The 19,689-nt window shown below is 40.0% G+C and overlaps 2 protein-coding genes across 5 annotated transcripts; one reads left to right on the top strand and one right to left on the bottom strand.

Moving 5' to 3' along the window:
• Positions 1–1,067: 1,067 nt before the first annotated feature.
• On the bottom strand, positions 1,068–18,792 carry LOC133517406 (E3 ubiquitin-protein ligase TM129). 2 transcript variants are annotated; one of them, XM_061850719.1, is made up of 7 exons: positions 18,235–18,792; positions 17,495–17,624; positions 15,163–15,299; positions 13,201–13,318; positions 12,820–12,941; positions 3,813–3,962; positions 1,068–3,269 (listed from the first exon to the last, which is right to left on the bottom strand). In XM_061850719.1, the coding sequence occupies exons 1-7, from the start codon at positions 18,645–18,647 to the stop codon at positions 3,254–3,256; spliced, it is 1,086 nt and encodes a 361-aa protein (XP_061706703.1). In that variant the 5' UTR covers positions 18,648–18,792; the 3' UTR covers positions 1,068–3,253. The 2 variants fall into 2 exon arrangements, with proteins under 2 accessions (XP_061706703.1, XP_061706704.1); XM_061850720.1 differs by having other exon boundaries at positions 1,068–3,266.
• LOC133517403 (uncharacterized protein K02A2.6-like) lies at positions 7,028–12,391 on the top strand. Of its 3 annotated transcripts, none has more exons than XM_061850716.1 (2): positions 7,028–8,769; positions 11,131–12,391. In XM_061850716.1, the coding sequence occupies exons 1-2, from the start codon at positions 7,216–7,218 to the stop codon at positions 11,437–11,439; spliced, it is 1,863 nt and encodes a 620-aa protein (XP_061706700.1). In that variant the 5' UTR covers positions 7,028–7,215; the 3' UTR covers positions 11,440–12,391. The 3 variants fall into 3 exon arrangements, with proteins under 3 accessions (XP_061706700.1, XP_061706701.1, XP_061706699.1); XM_061850717.1 differs by having other exon boundaries at positions 11,123–11,258; XM_061850715.1 differs by having other exon boundaries at positions 8,053–8,190; positions 8,559–12,391.
• Positions 18,793–19,689: the final 897 nt, after the last annotated feature.

The following is a 19,689-nucleotide window of genomic DNA, read 5'->3' as shown; positions in this document are numbered from 1 at the left end:
TTTTAATGTTAAGTTGACGATCTTTTAATGAAAGCCTTTGTTTTATCCTTTTGTGTAAAATACTGTGACTTTTTCTTTAAAAAATAAATAAATCTAATCTAATCTAATCATCGCTATGCAAGTGACAGCACTCGCAATAGCTGCTATACAGAGCGTCTTCACAAAACGGGCTCTAACGGCGGTCGTCTATGGTGGTGATAGAGATCTGGTTGTTAATCGATGTCTGCCGGGGGCTGGATTGACCCTGACGGACGGTCAATGCTGGCGGGTTAATGGTGGTACAGTCGAAGACATAGAAGCGTTGTTGGCCTAGCGGTATGGGTCGCGAGTTGAAAACCCGACTTGTACCAATGATTTTATTGGGCCCTATGCGCAAAATAAAAGTTTATGGGACCAGTTTACGTTATTATAGTATAAGTAAAGCCCGACCAGAAATATATGATCATTGTCAAGAGGGCGCTGTTATTCTCATGTATATAAAAAAAAAAAACATTTATTTCAGACCTTGGTCCATAGAGATCAATCTTTAGATCTTGGTATAGGGTGCATGACCGTTCAGTTTAGTATGAATAATTTAGTTTCAACGAAATTCCGCAATATGGCGCGTGATCATATATTACTGGTCAGGCTTTACCTTGGTATTGCATGTGGGAATGATTTCGTATATTTGTAAATGTTAATATGGTAAAATACCTGTAGTTACCAAACTTTATGCATTAAAAATAGGCAGTAAGCTCCAAACGTGTTTACAAATGGTAAAATCGTTTCTGTTATTACCTACAGTTTTTACATATTTTGGCTAGTGTAAACGCGGGCGCGATACTGTCGCGCCACTCCTGTGCTGGGCGGGCTGCACCGCCTGCACCCACACGGGGGCATGATATGGTTTACACAACCTTTACAATATTGATGTAATTTATATTGAATGATCACGTATGGAATGGAAAGACTGTCATATGGTGAGGAAACTGGCCAAGTAGCGCATTATTTCACCTCATTGCAGTGAAAAATGTACTAACGGGCAATTAAATGTGGTTGCTGTATGGGTGGACCAAAAAGACAATGCATTTTATTAACATATTAATGTATTTACAATTTCAGGCATTTTAAGAACATTCATCATCATCATATTATTCCGGTGCGATCACTCAAATACTTACAATAGAAAACTCATTACGCAAAAAAAGTCGTCGAGGTAAAACGATTTCTTACATAAAATATATTTTAAAATAATGATTTGTAAAATAGTACACAATAATACAGAGAATTATTCATAAAGTCATAAATAAAATCCGAAATTGGATTAGTCTGCTCGTATACGTAAACGTGTTGGCCCAACGTTAATTAGAATTGAAAATATTGAAAATGAACCATTACAAATTGAACCGTATACTGTAACCGTCCGTTACGGTTTATAGTTCAATTTGTAATGGTTATCTTTCAATTCTAATTAACGTTCGGCCAACACTGATTGTAAACAAGTAAATAATTACCACCGGTACGCGGGTTACGTAGGTACACGACAGTACACAATTTTCTAAAGGGAAGAGACTTTTATTACAATTACATATAATTAAATAATGTTCACAGTTCAGTTTCCTTTCATCCTATCACCACGCATTTACATATATTTTAACTATTAGCTATTAAACATCAGTTAAAGTACAGATGTAGTGAATATTTTTTCCCTATCGCTTTTTTACGGAAACGTACGAACGTGTTATGCTATTTCAGTCAGTCTCAGTACAAAATGTACCGAGGTTGACTGAAGTAGCATGACAAATACGACCGACCCCGAGAAAATACGATGGGAAAGGATCATTCACTACTTTACCGACAATCTTAGTATACATTGACAAACTATACATATGTAGAAGGCATACAGTTACATACACTTCACTCTGTAATCATATCAATTATACAAATACTATCATTAGTCAGCTGTAAAAAAATACTATACTATATATTTTTATAAATTCATCTATCCCAAATTACTTCAGTAATTTGGACTATTTTTAAGAAATCTACATCTCTGTTAGAGTAATAAAATTACGCATAAAATTATATAAAAAACGAATAAATGTTAATATTTTTCCATTTTTAATAAATCTATAAATTGTATATGCAGATGTCAATCGCAATGAAAAAATCAATGATGATTAACTCTGGCCGACGTGGGACTCGAACCCGCATCATTGCACATCTGCACGTTACAACGTTAACCAACCTTATGGACATGCGTCAGCGCATGACTGACCTCCCGACCACACAACACGTGGCTGTGTTGAGCCGGCTCGGTGATTGTGATTCACATCTGCATATACAATTTAAAAAAACTAATACATTCAATTTATTGACAGTTCATATTGAGATTACCATTCTAACAAATCTATTACAAACGGTCATTTTTAAATAAATTGCTCCTATGCCCCGTACAAATATATACGTAAAAATCTTACAAGTACAATTGAGCACAATAATTACGAGTCATTAGAAATAAAAATAATCTTTCGTCAAAAATTTCAAGATTACACAATTACAAGCTTCTATCGCTGACAAGCAACTAACCAACTAATGCTCATCAAGACAATTCTAAAAACCCCAAACACATTAGGTTGCGTTGTTTTATCACAGAGTTCCTATGGCCACCTCCTGTCTCCATCATCAGATCAGCTCGATGGTACCATAATACTGTAACCCCCAATACTGAGTAATGGGAAATGGGTCTAATTTAGCTTGCAAGTTCCGACCTGAATGTACAGTCACGTCTAAAAATATGGATGCGGACTAAGTGCCAGAAATATGTATACACTTACTTAATATATAGGCAATAAGGGCATGTACACATATTTTTGTCACTTGACTTGACTGCACAACATTGCAAATTAAATAAGTTTGTAAAAAATTTAGGTTTCAGTTGGTGACTGTACGTGTACAATTTGCTTAGATACAATATGGAGCTTTTATAATCCGCAAAGCGACAGCGATGCAAATGACAAATGATTTAGCAGTCGTCATTTTGTTGTCAACGTTTCATTTAATAATGTACAGTAGATTTTAACACTACCGTTTTACAAGAATGTCCAAAAAATATATGACTGAGGAATTATAAAATTAATTAAATATATAATTGTAAAAATATTGTTATATAAGTTGATTATATTTGTGCATTAAAATAATGTGTTTTTAATTTACATTGCATAACTTAGTTAAGTTGACTGTCATGTTTCATGTCGTCACAAATTCACTCGGCTTAGCTCTCCGCCCTGCTGCAAACAATGTGTAAGTGAATATTTACACTATAATACAATAACTTCAAGTAAAAAAAAACGTATGAAAGTTTATTTTTCTAAAGAAAGATTTAGGCAAATTTTCTATAGAAAAATGCATTGTTTCATAGCAGTTATGAAATTAAATAAAAGTATCAAAACTGACATACGAGATCCAACAAATTTGTATTTATAACGTCACAGGTTGCGTAATAATTAGGCCTGTCCACACAGAGCGAGCATACACGCGAGGCAATTTCTTCGCGCACAAAACGGCCAGTGTAGACGTGCCTCGGCTATTAGCTACGAAATTTTTAAGAAGACGTCAATCGATGTGACTTCTCGTGAGATTTAAATGTATGTATTCTCATCTACTCGAAAGTTTAACTGGAAGAGATCCCTCAAAGGGATGAGTTCACCTTGGTACTTCTTTTCTTTGCTTTTCCTAATTGTCTGTTACTTTTAATATGTATTTTTGTACAAGAGTTTACTTAGATTGTAACGCAGATTGAGGAAATAAGTGCGGCGCGTGCACTGGCGTACCTGCGTGCAGGGCACACGTCCAGGAGACAGCAGGTGGACCGGCAGACGGGGCAGCTCCCTCTAGAGGAGAGCCAGGTGTCGGGCGGCGCGCCGGCGGCGGAGGCGCGGGCCGCCCACCAGCGCGCCATGCACGAGCTGCACCACAGGACTCTGGGGATACAATAACACGTAACAATCCGTCCAGAACTTCTCTGCACACTTTTAAGTTACAGAGTGCAGTAGGGTCACCGTAAATGTCAAATTCCTAGGGAAATATAGCCAAGAGGCACAACTTTCAACATAGCTATCGACAAAATAAAACAAGAATTTACAGCCACCACGGATTTTTTGGATAAACAAATATCGTGCTTTAAGGCAAACCTCTCATCATTGGATAAAAAGGTGCACGAACTGTCGTCGGAAATTTCGCGCTTAAACACTGAACTGCTTGCCCTAAAAAATTGCAAAAATAATATACCAGCAACCTCAGAACTTCACGAGATTGTTGTCCAAATGAAGTTAGAGATCAACGAGAGGGACCAAGCATTACTCCTCAATGATGTAGAAATAGGAACAAGGAACATAAATCTGAGTCCACTATACATATAGTACAAACTATTGCACTTAAACTAGGACTGAACATTGACGGGTGAGACATAGTTAATGCCAACCGCGTTGGCCAGACTCGAGCGAACAACACTGAGGGTGGAAGATCCCGCCAGGATAACAGGGCGTCAAATAGTGAGGGCGCGTCAGCCAGTGCAAATCATGACCTAATTAACAACAGTAGCACGAGTCCGCGCCCGCGGCCGCTCGTCGTGCGACTTACTCGTTGGGTGCTCAGAGACGAACTACTAAGAAATGCCGGCTACGCGGCGCGGGCTGGACTCCCGGAACGTCGGTCCACCTGATCATAGACCTACTAAACTATACATTAACGAGCGACTTACAAAAATGAACCAGAGCATCTTCTGGCAGAATCGCCAGGCTGCAAATGCTGCACATTGGAAGTACGTCTGGACAAGGGATGGACGTATCTATGCCAGGAGATCGGACAACGTCCAAAGTAAAGCTGTTCTTATTTTTTATTTTTTCTTATTAAATCGGAGAAGGACATTACACATGTTTTTGGCGTGGCCTCCTCCTCTTCATCGGCTAATAAATAGGTGTAGTTTTAATTTTAATATTTTTAGCACTGTAACTATCGTATGTGTAGCTGTAAACTTTTATAATAGCATCAAGTTTCTAAAAATAAGAAAAATGCATACAAGACATATACTTACCTGCTTATATAAATATAAATATTTTACACCTCCTATCGATATTTATGCACGACCTTTGTATACAGTGTGTCCCTAGCCATTGGACAAAGCCGAAATATACATATGCTTTAGGGTATTTAGAACCAGTGTACAAAGTATCATAACAACCGGTGTAGCGGTTTCGAAGAAATTAACAAATTACCATTTTTAGGGTTCCGTAGCCAAATGGCAAAAAACGGAACCCTTATAGATTCGTCATGTCCGTCTGTCTGTCCGATTATGTCATTGCCACTTTTTTCCGAAACTATAAGAGCTATACTGTTCAAACTTGGTAAGTAGATGTATTCTATGAACCGCATTAAGATGTTTACACAAAAATAGAAAAAAAAAACAATAAATTTTGGGGGTTCCCCATACTTACAAAAAATCTTTTTTCATCAAACCCATACGTGTGGGGTATTGGATAGGTCTTCAAAAATGATATTTAGGTTTCTAATATCATTTTTTTTCTAAACTGAATAGTTTGCGCGAGAGACACTTCCAAAGTGAAAAAATGTGTCCCCCCCCCCTGTAACTCTTAAAATAACAGAATGAAAAATCTAAAAAAAATATATGATATACATTCCCATGCAAACTTCCACCGAAAATTGGTTTGAACGAGATCTAGTAAGTAGTTTTTTTTAATACGTCATAAAAAATTAAAAAAAAAAATTTTTTTCATCAAACCCATATGTGTGGCGCTGTATGTAGAAGGTTTTTACAATAAATGTATTTCTATTTCTTTCAAGCGACGATATTTCAAATGTTAAATGAAGTTTGTAAGTGATGAATATTCGTGATTTCAAAAGCTGTTTTACTACTTATTGAGTACAGACGCCACGCTTTCCGGTGCATGCGACACTAAACTCAAAATACACCACTCCTCAATTACTACCAATATTATAACAAACCATTCTCATAACGAATGAAACTCAAATGAACTTGTTACCGAAATGAACCGTTCTCGATTTGCACTTTCTTCAATATGGGCCAATTCCAAATGGACTGAAGCTCATAAAAACCGGTACACAAAAGGCTCTTTTCCCAAAATACCCTAAATTTGAAATACGGGAAAGTATCAGAACACCCGATTTTCATAATGATTGATTCACAAAACGTCATGTTCCCAAAATACACCAAATTGTCATACTTTATACGGGTACGTTGCTTTTTAGGGTTCCATATGAAATATGTATACATACTAATACATTTATTACAATTTGCTGCAAAATAGTATCGATAAATTGAGTGAAATATAAAAAAAAGCTTCCGGGCTCTTTAATTCGTATCAAATTCACGGCACTTATGTTTAGGGAAGAGAGATTTTCAGCAAAAACTATTTTTGTTGAAAGTACTTGTAATGCACTATTCCCTTGATTTTTCATATTTTTAGTAAGTATAGTAGTATTTTTCTAAGATGTCAGTATTGCCTTATGGAACTATATAGGGCAATGCGAACGACTACTACTGCTCAACATTTTTAGAAGAAGGCGATTTCCTCCAAACATATACACTGAATCAAAAAACTTTCTTTGTAACCTCCCTATCCTTACTATTTTTAGGGTTCCGTAGTCAACTAGGAGCCCTTATAATTTCGCCATTTCCGTCTGTCTGTCTTTCTGTCTGTCCGTCCGCAGCTTTGCTCCGTGATGGTTAGTGCTATTAAGCTAAAAGTTGACATAGATATACAAATTAATATCTTCGTTCACATACACGTTAAGTGGGTATTACATTTTTTCTCGCTTCAATCCAAACCTGTAGTGCGATTCGCACATTTCCAATTATTAGAATTTTTGTTCTCGTGACTAAAATTATACCTGTGCCCGTCATAAAGGAGAGCGGGCGCCCGTTTTAGTTCTCAATAAAAATAATTTCGGTGCTGGAACTCCTCTTGGCCATGGCGAATCTCAAGAAACAATAAATGATGACTGTAATGTATGTACTTACTTACCTAATAGTAGTTGTCACATCGCGGTGCATTCGCGTGCGCCCTCTGCAGGCCAATTAGTCTCGCAATAAATATGTAAGTGACCGGACGTGTGTGTTTCATTTATTCATATATATCAGTGGCGTACGAGGATTGGCTTTTAAGTACCCAGAATCGAGAATAGTGTGGTATAAACATGTCCGTGGGGAAAATAAAAGCGTTCGAGGTTTCGGCGGGCAATTGGAGTACATACGTGGAGCGCGTGAATATGTATTTCAAAGCCAACAACATCAAGGAGGAGTTGCAGTTGCCGACCTTGATTGCCGTTATGGGAGAAGAAGCATATGAACTCCTCAGCAACTTGACAAGTCCCAAGAAACCAGGAGACATGAGTTATGAGGACGTAATTAAGATAATGTCTGAACACATCGAACCAAAACCATCTTTCATGGCGGAACGGTACCGGTTGCGCCAAAGGCGACAGGGAGATAAGGAGACGGTTGCTCAGTATCTAACAGATCTTAAAAAGTTGGCCAAGCATTGCGAATTCTCCACAACATTAGAGGAAAATCTGCGGGATCAATTTGTGTGTGGTTTGAAGAATGACACAATTAGACAACGCCTTTTCGCTGAGACTAAGTTAACCTATACTAGGGCCGTACAGCTAGCACTTTCGTTGGAAGCCGCCGAGAAGGACGCAGCAATGGTAGAACGCCCGAGTGTGAGCGAGAAAGGCGATGCGCCAGAGAGAGGCGAGACGGTACATGCGCTCACATCGTGGCAGCCGCGTGGCGGTAATGGCGTTAACAAAGTAATTTGTGCAGTATGCGGGAGGTTAGGTCACCGTGACGTCCAATGTCCTTACAAAGATTTTCAGTGTAACAAATGTGGTAACGTAGGTCACTTAAAACGCGTGTGTCCGGCAAGGATGGCAGGTGGTACTGGCAGCAGCGCCCGTAGTTCGGGTGGCGGCCCTCGTGGGTCGAGCGGCAGCAGCGGCAGCGGCACCCGGCGCCTGGGCTCCGGCGGCCGCAGGGGCGCGCGGCGCCCCAGTCGCGCCATACACCATGTCCAGGCAGAGGATGACGAGACTCACTATGACGAAGAGGGTACGTCGGGGTCTGACGTCGAAGAAGACCTGTATCATCTCTGCCTAAACGATTATAAATCGGTAAGCCTATCGTTATGTGTAGATGATGAAGTCATTTCTATGGAGATTGACACAGGGAGCGCTGTGTCGTGTATAGGTAGTGATACTTATAATAAGTACTTTAAATACAGACCGTTGGAACAGTTTCCTTTGGTGTTAAAGGTTTATGATGGACGCCGTGTTAGACCCCTAGGGGTCATAAGGCCAGTTGTTAGATTTCAAAACCGGTTGAAAAAGTTAGAACTTTTTGTTATTGAGGATGGCACTACTCCACTATTAGGCAGACAATGGTTAGCAGAGTTACAGATTCGGGTTCCTAAGTTTTATAAAGAGTATTTATTTAACTTTAACGAGTCCCTTAACAATGATTTATGTACTTTGCTTGACAGATATAAGGAGTTATTTAGTGGAGGACTTGGGCGGTTTAGTGGTGGAAAAGCGACACTCCGAGTGCGTGAAGGGGCTACGCCGGTGTTCTGCCGCGCACGGCCGCTGCCGTACGCGCTCCGCGACCGCGTCGAGGCGGAGCTGGACGAGATGCTGCGCTGCGGCGTCATCGAGCCGGTCGACACGTCGGAGTGGGCCACGCCGCTGGTACCGGTACGTAAAGCTGATGGGGGCTTGCGAATCTGTGCAGATTACAAAGCAACCTTGAACCCCGCCTTACTGATCGATAGGTACCCGCTCCCTAAGATAGATGACCTTTTAGTGAGATTAAATGGTGCCCGCGTATTTTCAAAAATTGACCAGACACAGGCGTATAATCAGGTGGAGTTAGACGAATCGAAAAAGTATACTGTCATCAACACACATAAGGGATTATTCAGATATAATAGACTAGTTTACGGATTGTCTTCCAGCCCTGGTATATTCCAGCGAATTATGTCCAACTTGTTGAAAGATCTACCTCAAGTCGAAGTATTTCTGGATGATATAATTATTGGTTCCGCGGACATAAATTCTCATTTAGTGACATTAGAAAAAGTTTTGAAACGACTTCACAGTCATGGAATGAAATTAAAAAAAAGTAAATGTTCTTTCTTATTAGAAGAAGTACAGTATTTGGGATATGTAATTTCAAAAGACGGAATTAAAGTAGATCCCACTAAGATAGAAGGTATCCTTAAGATACCTCGACCTCTTAATGTGACAGATTTAAGGTCATTTTTAGGGGTAGTAAATTTTTATGCTAGGTTTGTACCGCATTTGAGTACGATTTTATCCCCTTTGTATGATTTACTTAGGAAAGGTGCCATATGGAATTGGAATGAACGTTGCGAGAAATCATTTAAAAGTATTAAGAAACTGTTAGTGAGCGCGGAAGTGTTAAGTCATTACGATCCTAACAAACAGCTGACGCTGACCACTGACGCGAGCAGCCGCGGCATCTCCGGCGTGCTGACACAACCAGGGGACCGCTCGGACGCCGGCGGCGCGCGCGAACGGCCAGTGGCTTATGTCTCGCGTTCTTTAAATGATGCCGAACGTAATTACTCTCAAATAGACAAAGAGGCGTTAGCAATCGTGTTTAGCCTACAAAAATTACATCAATTCCTTTATGGCAGACATTTTACATTACGAACGGATCACAAGCCGCTAGTTAGTATTTTTGGATCCAAGCAGGGTATTCCCGCGATGGTGGCTAGCCGATTGCAACGGTGGGCGATTAAACTATCCGCATATACTTATAATATAGAATACATACGCACCGATGCTAATGGCGCAGATGGCTTGTCGCGCTTGCCCGTGCCGATAAAAAATGCTGACTCGCTAGACGGCCCGCCGCCCGAGCAAACGTATTTACATTTCGCACACAACGAATTGTTATTAGATTATCATGATGTTAAAAAAGAAACACAGCGCGACCCGATCTTGAGCAGAGTTTTAGGGTATATACGATCCAGTTGGCCGACTGACGTAGAAATCCGTAATTTACAACCGTACTTTAACCGTAGACTAGAATTGTACGAAGAGTTAGGATGCGTCATGTGGGGTCATCGGGTGGTAATACCGGATGGTTGCCGAGATAGGGTTTTAAGCGTGTTACATGAGAGTCATATGGGAATCGTAAAGACGAAAGCGTTTGCCCGGAGCTACGTGTGGTGGCCGGGCATAGACGAGGCGGTGGAGCGCACGTGTCGCGAGTGCAGCGTGTGCGCCGCCGAAGCGGAGGCGCCCGCGCGCCACGCGCCGTGCCCGTGGAGCTGGCCCGCGCGCCAGTGGACGCGGGTTCATTTAGACTTTTTAGGACCACTTTATGGAGTAACATATTTGGTGATGATTGACGCTCGAACAAAGTGGCTGGAGGTATTCCCGGTAAATAGCACCTCGGCTAGTAACACCATCGAAAAACTGTGTGAAGTTAACGCTCGATGGGGTTTCCCTAGACAAATAGTTTCGGATAACGGCCCTCCGTTTACGAGTACACAATTCGCGACCTTTTTGACAAAAAACCGTATTGAACATGTACACTCAGCTCCATATCATCCTGCTTCGAATGGGGCTGCGGAAAATGCGGTTAGAATAATTAAACGGGTTATAAAGAAAGCCGTGCGACAAAAGCATAATGTTAATCTAGCTATCAGTAATTTTTTATTACACTATCGTAATACGCCACACTGCACGACAGGCGAAAGTCCAGCTATGCTTATGATTGGCAGACAGGTTCGTACTCAATTAGATGTACTGCGTCCAGATTGTGAAGATAAGGTCCGTAAAGCACAGAGGAAACAAGCGAACACTCGATTGGGTCCTAACCGTGTTCTCCAATCAGGAGATAACGTATGGATAAGGCAATATCAGGGAGATACAAAATGGGTTCCTGGTCGTATTACTCAGAAAACGGGTACTACGGACTATACCGTGCGCGATAACTTAAATAGGGAGGTACATAGGCACGTTGATCAGTTAAGGCGGCGATCAAGTATATTAACCTGCCCGGGTGACTCATCAGCTTTGCAGGTACCTCAGCCCGAACCAGTGGAACATACTGATGATGCCATCTTTGGCCGTGCTGAGACGCCGATGGCCATAAGCACGCCGCAGCGCAGTCACCAAGGCCGGCCGTCCACTGCGAGCGGCGCGAGTCCGGGGCTGAGTCGACCGGCAGACGCGCGGTCCGGAATACCGCAGGCCTCACCAAAGTCAGATGGCAATGAAGACCTCTTTTTGTCGCCAACAGCAATTTCAACCCCACCATCTAAACCGCCCCAGTTACCTCGTCAAGTCAGACAATGTAGACTTACGAACCCACCAAAATACAAATTTTAACTAACTTAGACAATGGAAATTGTGCCATGTAACGTTAGTATAGGGTTGAGTATCAATTGTGCTAACTAATTAAACTGTTAAAAATAAATGTACATATATATAAGCATTGCTCGTGAAAGACTAGGTGATAAGAGGTGTGCCGTTGTGATATTATTTTAGAAATCTGGTGTAAGCCAGTTCCTCTTTTTATTGTTTTTTTTTTTACCAGTATAAGTTATGTTATGCATTAGTAGGTAATATATTGTTTTCCACAATAAATAAAAACACAAATTAATTGCCAGACATACATATGTAGTTATGTACATCTATTAATTGTGTAAACATTGTCTAAACTATAAGACTATTAATTTTCTTAATACATCTGTATGCTTGACCATCCGAATAACTCCCTGATCCCTGTAAAACAAAAAGAATTACCTCTATTAGTTTAAAGGCGTATTATCTATTTCTAATGAACTTATTTCAGATAAACAATATTATAAGTAGTCGATAAGATAAACCAGTTATAATAACGCCATTGTAACTAAATAATAATATAAAGGAACATTTATGAATGATGATGTTTTCAAACTCTGCTTTATATAATAGTAGTCAAGTTTTTCTGTAATACGCATGCTCCTTATATTGCTTATACCTATAGGTATTTACCTTACAATTAGGAGGCACCTAAAGATACTGTTGTTTTGTGTTCTGAGGAATAATAACAATAGCGTTGTTGAACTTTTTTTTTTCTTGTTAGTTAGTAAACTTACCATGTACTAGGAAAGGAGAAGGTATTGTGTTCAGGAAGCAGTATTTAAGGGTATAAAATTATAACTTCAAATAATGTTTTAAGAAGAGAGTGATGTAATGTATGTACTTACTTACCTAATAGTAGTTGTCACATCGCGGTGCATTCGCGTGCGCCCTCTGCAGGCCAATTAGTCTCGCAATAAATATGTAAGTGACCGGACGTGTGTGTTTCATTTATTCATATATATCAATGACATCGATTCTTTTCCTAAAATATGACAATCAAGAATTTAGTGTATTTTGGGAAAAGGCCGTTTTGTGAATCAATCATTATGGGAAACGGGTGTTCTGTGATTGAAATTTAGAGTATTTTGGGAAAAGAGCCTTCTGTGTATCGGTTTTTATGAGCTTCAGTCCATTTGGAATTGGTCCATATTGAGGAAAGTGCAAATCGAGAACGGCTCATTTTGGTAACAAGTTCATTTGAGTTTCATTCGTTATGAGAATAGTTTGTTATAATATTGGTAGTAATTGAGGATTGGTGTATTTTGAGTTTAGTGTCGCATGCACCGGAAAGATTTAGAGTACTAGCTCCTAGGACTCCAGGGGTTAATCGCGTAGTTGGTAAAAGTAAAGTATCAGCCCCACCTGCAGTTGCATTGTTGGCACTCGGGCGGGCCGCCCACGAGGTGCGCGGGCGGCGAGCGGCAGCGCCGGCGCAGCTTCACGTCCGCCGGGGCCTGCATGCAGCCGATGCACACTTCCAGCTCCTGTCATACACCAAAAACGCTAAATGTTAACTATACTAATGGGCCACTCACGTATTTGAAGTTGAGGATTGTTGTGTTACTAACACAATATTTACTTGAATAAAATGCTTTTTATTTTATTATTTTTTTTTATTACCATAATTGCCGTATTTACACTTATTTTTACACATATAACTTTTGAATGTTTCATACTAACGTTACGCCCTGTTGAAATGCGAAGAAGGTCTATTAAACCAGGCACGATTTTTTTATTAGTTACCTCGTCGACATAGTAGACGGGGTTCTGGTCGACGTGTTGGTTGAAGACGGCCACGAAACGCTCCACCAGTGAAGGCAGGAGGGAGATGTGAGACGGCACGCGCACCGTCTGCGATAATCTGCACAAACAAATTAGTCAGCTGCAAAATCTGCATCAAATGGACAGCCAGAGTGGCCAAATAATATATCCGAACACTCCTTTGTTACCATAGACACAAGGATAAGTCTTTAAGGGCATCATGTGAGCACCGTTTTCTGAATGAAGTAATAACCAACCTGGGCAGTACAGTATGCGACCTCACCCAGTCAGCTCTCCGGATCGTAGAACGCTGGTGCAGAGAATTTGACCTATCAGTTAACCCCACCAAAACAGAAATGGTAATGTTCACCAATAAAAGGGCGCTTGGCAACTTTACCAGACCAACACTTTTCCAAACCGAGCTGCAGCTGACCGATGAAGTTAAGTACTTAGGACTAACTATCGACAGTAAACTCAATTGGAACAATCACATCAACAAACGTATAGACAAGGCGGGAGTTGTCTTTTGGCAGTGCAGAAGGATGATTGGTAAGAGGTGGGGACTGAACCCGAAAATCACCCTTTGGCTCTATAAGACGATAATCCGCCCCCTACTCTGTTACAGTGCCCTGGTTTGGTGGCCAAGAACAAACATAGGCAACGTACGAGACAAGCTACAAAGACTCCAAAGGCTCGCATGCGCGGCCACCACTGGCTGCACGAGGTCCACTCCAACTGCAGCCATGGAGGTCATGTTAAACCTTCCACCGCTGCACCTACACATACAGCAAGAGGCCAGTCTCTCAGCGGTAAGGTTGCGAACCCTTAATATATGGTCTAACAGCATAGGAGCTCTCCACACAACATGCCTGGAAAAGGTATATGACGAATTTCCAGTGCTTAGGTCGGGCACGGATCGGATTCACAAACAAGCTATCTTTGACAAAAGGTACAAAATACAGTTATATGAGGACGACAACCACGAAGGACTCAATCTCCGGGAGCTGAGAATCTTCACTGATGGGTCCAAAACAGACAGCGGGTCGGGCTCCGGAACCATCTCAGAAGACCTGAACATGTCAATCACCACACCGCTAGGAGCCCATAACTCGGTATTCCAAGCTGAGTGCATGGGCATCTTAAACGCGGCGGCTGCCATCATTGCAAGGAAGGTAGTAGGATCCTCCATCCGCATACTCTCCGACAGTAGAGCAGTCTTAATGGCTCTAAATAGCCATATAATTACATCCAAACTTATACACGAATGCCACGAACGACTAATGGAGGTATGTCATAATAATAATAAGATCACTTTACAATGGATCAAGGGACACAGTGGATCCCGGGGTAACGATGCTGCGGACGAGCTTGCCAGGCAAGGATCGGGTGCGAGGGCGATTGGTCCGGAACCGATTCTTCCGATACCGTTTAGCAAGGTACGCTCAATGCTGCTGGCACGTACAGGGAAACTACACACAGAACACTGGCTGAATCAGACTGGATGCAGACAGGCAAAAGAAGCCATGCCTGACATCAACGGAAAGCTCACAAGGGCGCTCCTTCAACTAGGGAAGGTCCGACTGAGTATGGTAACCAGTGTCATAACAGGTCATGGACTATTTAACAAACATCTTTTCATAACAGGTGTCACAGACAGTCCCTTATGCCGAGGATGCATGGAGACAGAAGAAACAGCCTCTCACGTGGTGCTGGAATGCAGCGGAGTGGCCCCATACAGGGCAAAACATCTCGGATCCCCGAGAGACCTCCCTGAGGTCCTACTCAACATCAAAGGTTTGATAGGATTCCTCGAGGAGTTGGGCTGGCAAGAGTAGCCAACCCTCCACCCCCCCTTGTCACGCAAAATAGGCGCCAGTCGTCGAGTTGCGGAAAATCGCCTGAACTACAATACAATACAATACAATACAATACAATACAACCAACCTGGGCTGCAAATCCCGCAGGGCTTGAGTGGTGATCCTGAACTTGAAAGCAGCTACGTCATCTCGAGATGGCACTACTTGTATGTTCACATACTGTGTCTCTTCTTCAATTGAAGCTGTGAGGTCCGGGATGTCTGTCTGTGTGTCAAACATTGTAATTAATGAAATAATAAAATTCACGAATTGTCCCTAAATTAAAAAAAAAAAAAAAAAAATTTCTTTATTATCTATTTTACAGACATGGTAAACATTTGCTGGGGCCTCTCTTTAGGCGTACAAGGCCTGTGTTGAGGTTGAGACGTCCCGCTCTTCCACAACCGTAATTACTTATAGGTACATTATATTACAAAATTACAAAACAAAATAATTACAAAAAATCTTTTTTTTTAGGTATTTAATATATATTTATTACATATATATTTTTAATGTTTAGGATAGGACTGTGCGTGCGTGCGTGCGTGCATTCGTGCGTGCGTGCGTGCGTGCGTGAATGCGTGCGTGCGTGCGTGTGTGTGTGCGTGTGTGTGTGTGTGTGTGTGTCATATTGCATTAACTTTTAACAATTAATTGAGTGGTGATTTCTTTTTAAAATTATATTTGTCTGTTTTTATATGGTTTTAGATAAAAATGCCATTAGTCTGAGACATATAACACATTAGATAAAAAAAAATTAGACCAGTGATTTTTAGGGTTCCGTAGCCAAATGGCAAAAAACGGAACCCTTATAGATTCGTCATGTCCGTCTGTCTGTCCGATTCTGTCACAGCCACTTTTTTCCGAAACTATAAGAGCTGTACTGTTTAAACTTAGTAATTGGATGTATTCTACGAACCGCATTAAGATTTTCACACAAAAATAGAAAAAAAAACAATAAATTTTGGGGGTTCCCCATACTTAGAACTGAAACTCAAAAAATCTTTTTTCATCAAACCCATACGTGTGGGGTATCTATGGATAGGTCTTCAAAAATGATATTGAGGTTTCTAATATCATTTTTTTCTAAAATGAATAGTTTGCGCGAGAGACACTTCCAAAGTGGTAAAATGTGTGTCCCCCCCCCCGTAACTTCTAAAATAACAGAATGAAAAATCTAAAAAAAATATATGATATACATTGCCATGTAAACTTCCACCGAAAATTGGTTTGAACGAGATCTAGTAAGTAGTTTTTTTTTAATACGTCATGAAATAAAAATAAAAAATTTTTTTTCATCATACCCATACGTGTGGGGTATCTATGGATAGGTCTTCAAAAATGATATTAAGGTTCCTAATATCATTTTTTTCTAAACTAAATAGTTTGCGCGAGAGAACCTTCCAAAGTGAAAAAAAGTGTGTCCCCCCCCCCTGTAACTTCTAAAATAACAGAATGAAAAATCTAAAAAAAATATATGATATACATTGCCATGTAAACTTCCACCGAAAATTGGTTTGAACGAGATCTAGTAAGTAGTTTGTTTAATACGTCATGAAATTTAAAAAAAAAAATTATTTCATCACACCAATACGTGTGGTGTATCTATGGATAGGTCTTCAAAAATGATATTAAGGTTTCTAATATCATTTTTTTCTAAACTGAATAGTTTGCGCGAGAGAACCTTCCAAAGTGAAAAAAAGTGTGTCCCCCCCCTGTAACTTCTAAAATAACAGAATGAAAAATCTAAAAAAAAAATATATAATATACATTACCATGCAAACTTCCACCGAAAATTGGTTTGAACGAGATCTAGTAAGTAGTTTTTTTTTAATACGTCATAAAATTTAAAAAAAAATTTTTTTCATTAAACATATACGTGTGGGGTATCTATGTATAGGTCTTCAAAAATGATATTTAGGTTCATAATATCATTTTTTTCTAAACTGAATACTTGAATAGTTTGCGCGAGAGACACTTCCAAAGTGGTAAAATGTGTGTCCAAAGTGGGAAAATGTTGAACAAGATCTAATAAGAAGATTTTTTTTAATACGTCTTAAATTGTACGGAACCCTTCATGCGCGAGTCCGACTCGCACTTGGCCGCTTTATTTAATTTTTTATTTAGAAACCAATTTGAACATATCAATATGATTTAAATACCTTTATAGCTATAAATTACAAAACCTTGCAGTTGCTAGTTTAACTTTATACCATTCATCACAGAATTTAATACTTTCCAAGTCCTGAGATTATATGAATTTTCAATGAGATCTTAAGTCAAGGTAAAGATATCCCATGCAGAAGAGAGTATAGGTTATCTACTTAAAATTAGAATACAATAGAATAAATTTATTATTTTTATATCTACCATGTATACTTAAAAAAAAGTATATCTGAAACAATGTAACAGTAACTTACATCAGTAGCGACAAGACCGCAGTCACTCTGTTTGATGATGAACAAGTTGTAGGAGGTCACTTTAATAAGCCATGTCTCTGTCGCCACCAGCTTACTGGTCGCTGTCAGTGGGAGAGACACCTTATCCACGCTGTAATACAAATTGTTCACATAAAACATATTTTTGTGTACCACTTTTATCTATTATCATTTTAGAAATTCATACTATCTTTATAGAGTGCAGTTTAAAGTTGATCTTTAACCAAAGGAGATGCATCAGAATAACAGAACATCAGTGTCTGTTATTATATGAGCAGACATCCTAATGAGACTATGCCCAGTTAATATTTTATGTCTTTGATTTATCAGAGAGCTTTTGTTATTCATTAAAAATTAATACATATATGTATTTGATCATTTCAACTCTCTTACTATCTAAATGAAAATAGATGTTGTTAATTAGCCAATAAAAAATATTAAAATTACACATTCTTACACAAATTGACTAAGTCCCACGGTAAGCTCAAGAAGGCTTGTGTTGTGGGTACTCAGACAACAATATATATAATATATAAAACTTAAATACATAGAAAACACTCATGTCTCAGGAACAAATATCTCATCTCATCACACAAATAAATGCCCTACATACATGTTAAACTTCAGTTGATCTTACTTCACTGTATTAATAGGAAAAGGGAGCTACAACTTCATTATACAGTGTCTGTATTTATTGTTTAAATATCACAGTGTTTATTTACCCTCTGAACTCTGTATTCACCTGGGCAGCAACTACCCTCCAATCGCTGCCTTCCACCACATACGGGAGCAACGGCGCCACAGCCGGGTGCTTTGTCTTGCACTCCCACCAACACACTATCTTGTACACCATCAGCAGCGGCAGTATCGCTGTGCTCGCGAACCCCGCCAATAACCACGCACTCCGCTCACCACCGAAATACAAACACAAAATATACCCCATAGGTAACGCCGAGTGTATCAGAGCAGTTATAGTTATCCTCTTCATGTGGTAGCCTACGAAGTTTACATTCTCGGAGCCGAGATAGCTCTGGTAGAGCTGGGCTATCGTGAAGCCAGCTGTGACGAACTCGGTAGGAGGGTATACTACGCATATTGAGAAGAGAAGGTAGACTAAAGTCATAAGCACGTCCATTGTTATAATTAAAATATTAAATCATTGGTAAATATTAAATAATATCAACTTATTTAATTTTAAAAAGTAACTTTGCTTTGTAAAAACGAGGAATACAACGCATTTCTAAAGTATTTTGGAGTACTCTGAATGTCAATGTCAAAATAATGACAGTGACAGAAGCAGCTGATGCTTCTAATGGGCAATCGAATGTTCGTATTACTTCAGCAGTTTAATCAATAACTGAAATAGTTCGTTGTTCTTCATGTTGCCAGTTTATATTTATAACATTTCCCAAAATGATGGTAAGGATAAGCTTTATTTATCAACAGAAAAAAGTATAAAGCATGCTTTAGATTTAAATACATTATTACCTATGGTATGCTGAAACAGTTGCAAGGAAATTACAAGTAAATAACTAGCACGTACATAATTGGAGCACCTGAGGGCCTACCGCGAACCACGTTCGACGTGTTGCCTCTCTGTCGCACTTGTAAATTCGTACGTAAGTGTGACAGGGAGGCAACACGTCGAACGTGGTTCACGGTAGGCCCTCTGACTTAATTACGTATAACTTTTTTATTAGTGAAAATCTTTGTGAAAGAACTTATGACTTAACTAAGTAAGGTGGGCTTTTAAAATAAAGTTTGGTCCAGGACAGTGTCATTTCAAACATAGAGAGAATGAAGAGAATCATACTTATAGTGGGTGTAGGAATAACAAAGAACGGCACTGAAGTTAGAAAAAAAAACAGTTTATTTTAATTAATGAACACCGTACTATAAAAACACAAAAAGTTATTACAAATCGATCGGTCGTGGGGTCGAGTACGCGCACACGTTTATCCCCATCGGCACTTGCTACCAGACTAACTGCGTGCAGCGCTGTTGGCGTCAGCGCAATACTAAAACATGTCTTCGCGCAAGCGACCAGCACAAATTGACCTGCGGCTTAATCTGTCAGGAACCGAGCCGGAGGTCGACCTCGATTAGTTCTATTGGGAAGGCGCAAAGTTGGAGTGCCAACAACTTCCAACGAACGCGTAGGCGTGCCGTCTCTGTCA

This window comes from Cydia pomonella, chromosome 4 (assembly GCF_033807575.1).
Source record: "Cydia pomonella isolate Wapato2018A chromosome 4, ilCydPomo1, whole genome shotgun sequence".
Taxonomy (NCBI): domain Eukaryota; kingdom Metazoa; phylum Arthropoda; class Insecta; order Lepidoptera; family Tortricidae; genus Cydia; species Cydia pomonella.
This window is presented reverse-complemented; position numbering and strand designations above follow the sequence as displayed.

Bases quoted from the DNA above. Each gene is read 5' to 3' on its own strand.
- LOC133517406 (XM_061850719.1), bottom strand. From the start codon at position 18,647: ATGGACGTGCTTATGACTTTAGTCTACCTTCTCTTCTCAATATGCGTA. The intron at 15,300-17,494 runs GTAAGTTACTGT...TTTGACACACAG, and splicing joins GCGGTCTTGTCGCTACTGAT to ACAGACATCCCGGACCTCAC. The intron at 12,942-13,200 runs GTAACTAATAAA...GGTGTATGACAG, and splicing joins CCGTCTACTATGTCGACGAG to GAGCTGGAAGTGTGCATCGG.
- LOC133517403 (XM_061850715.1), top strand. From the start codon at position 8,707: ATGCTGCGCTGCGGCGTCATCGAGCCGGTCGACACGTCGGAGTGGGCC.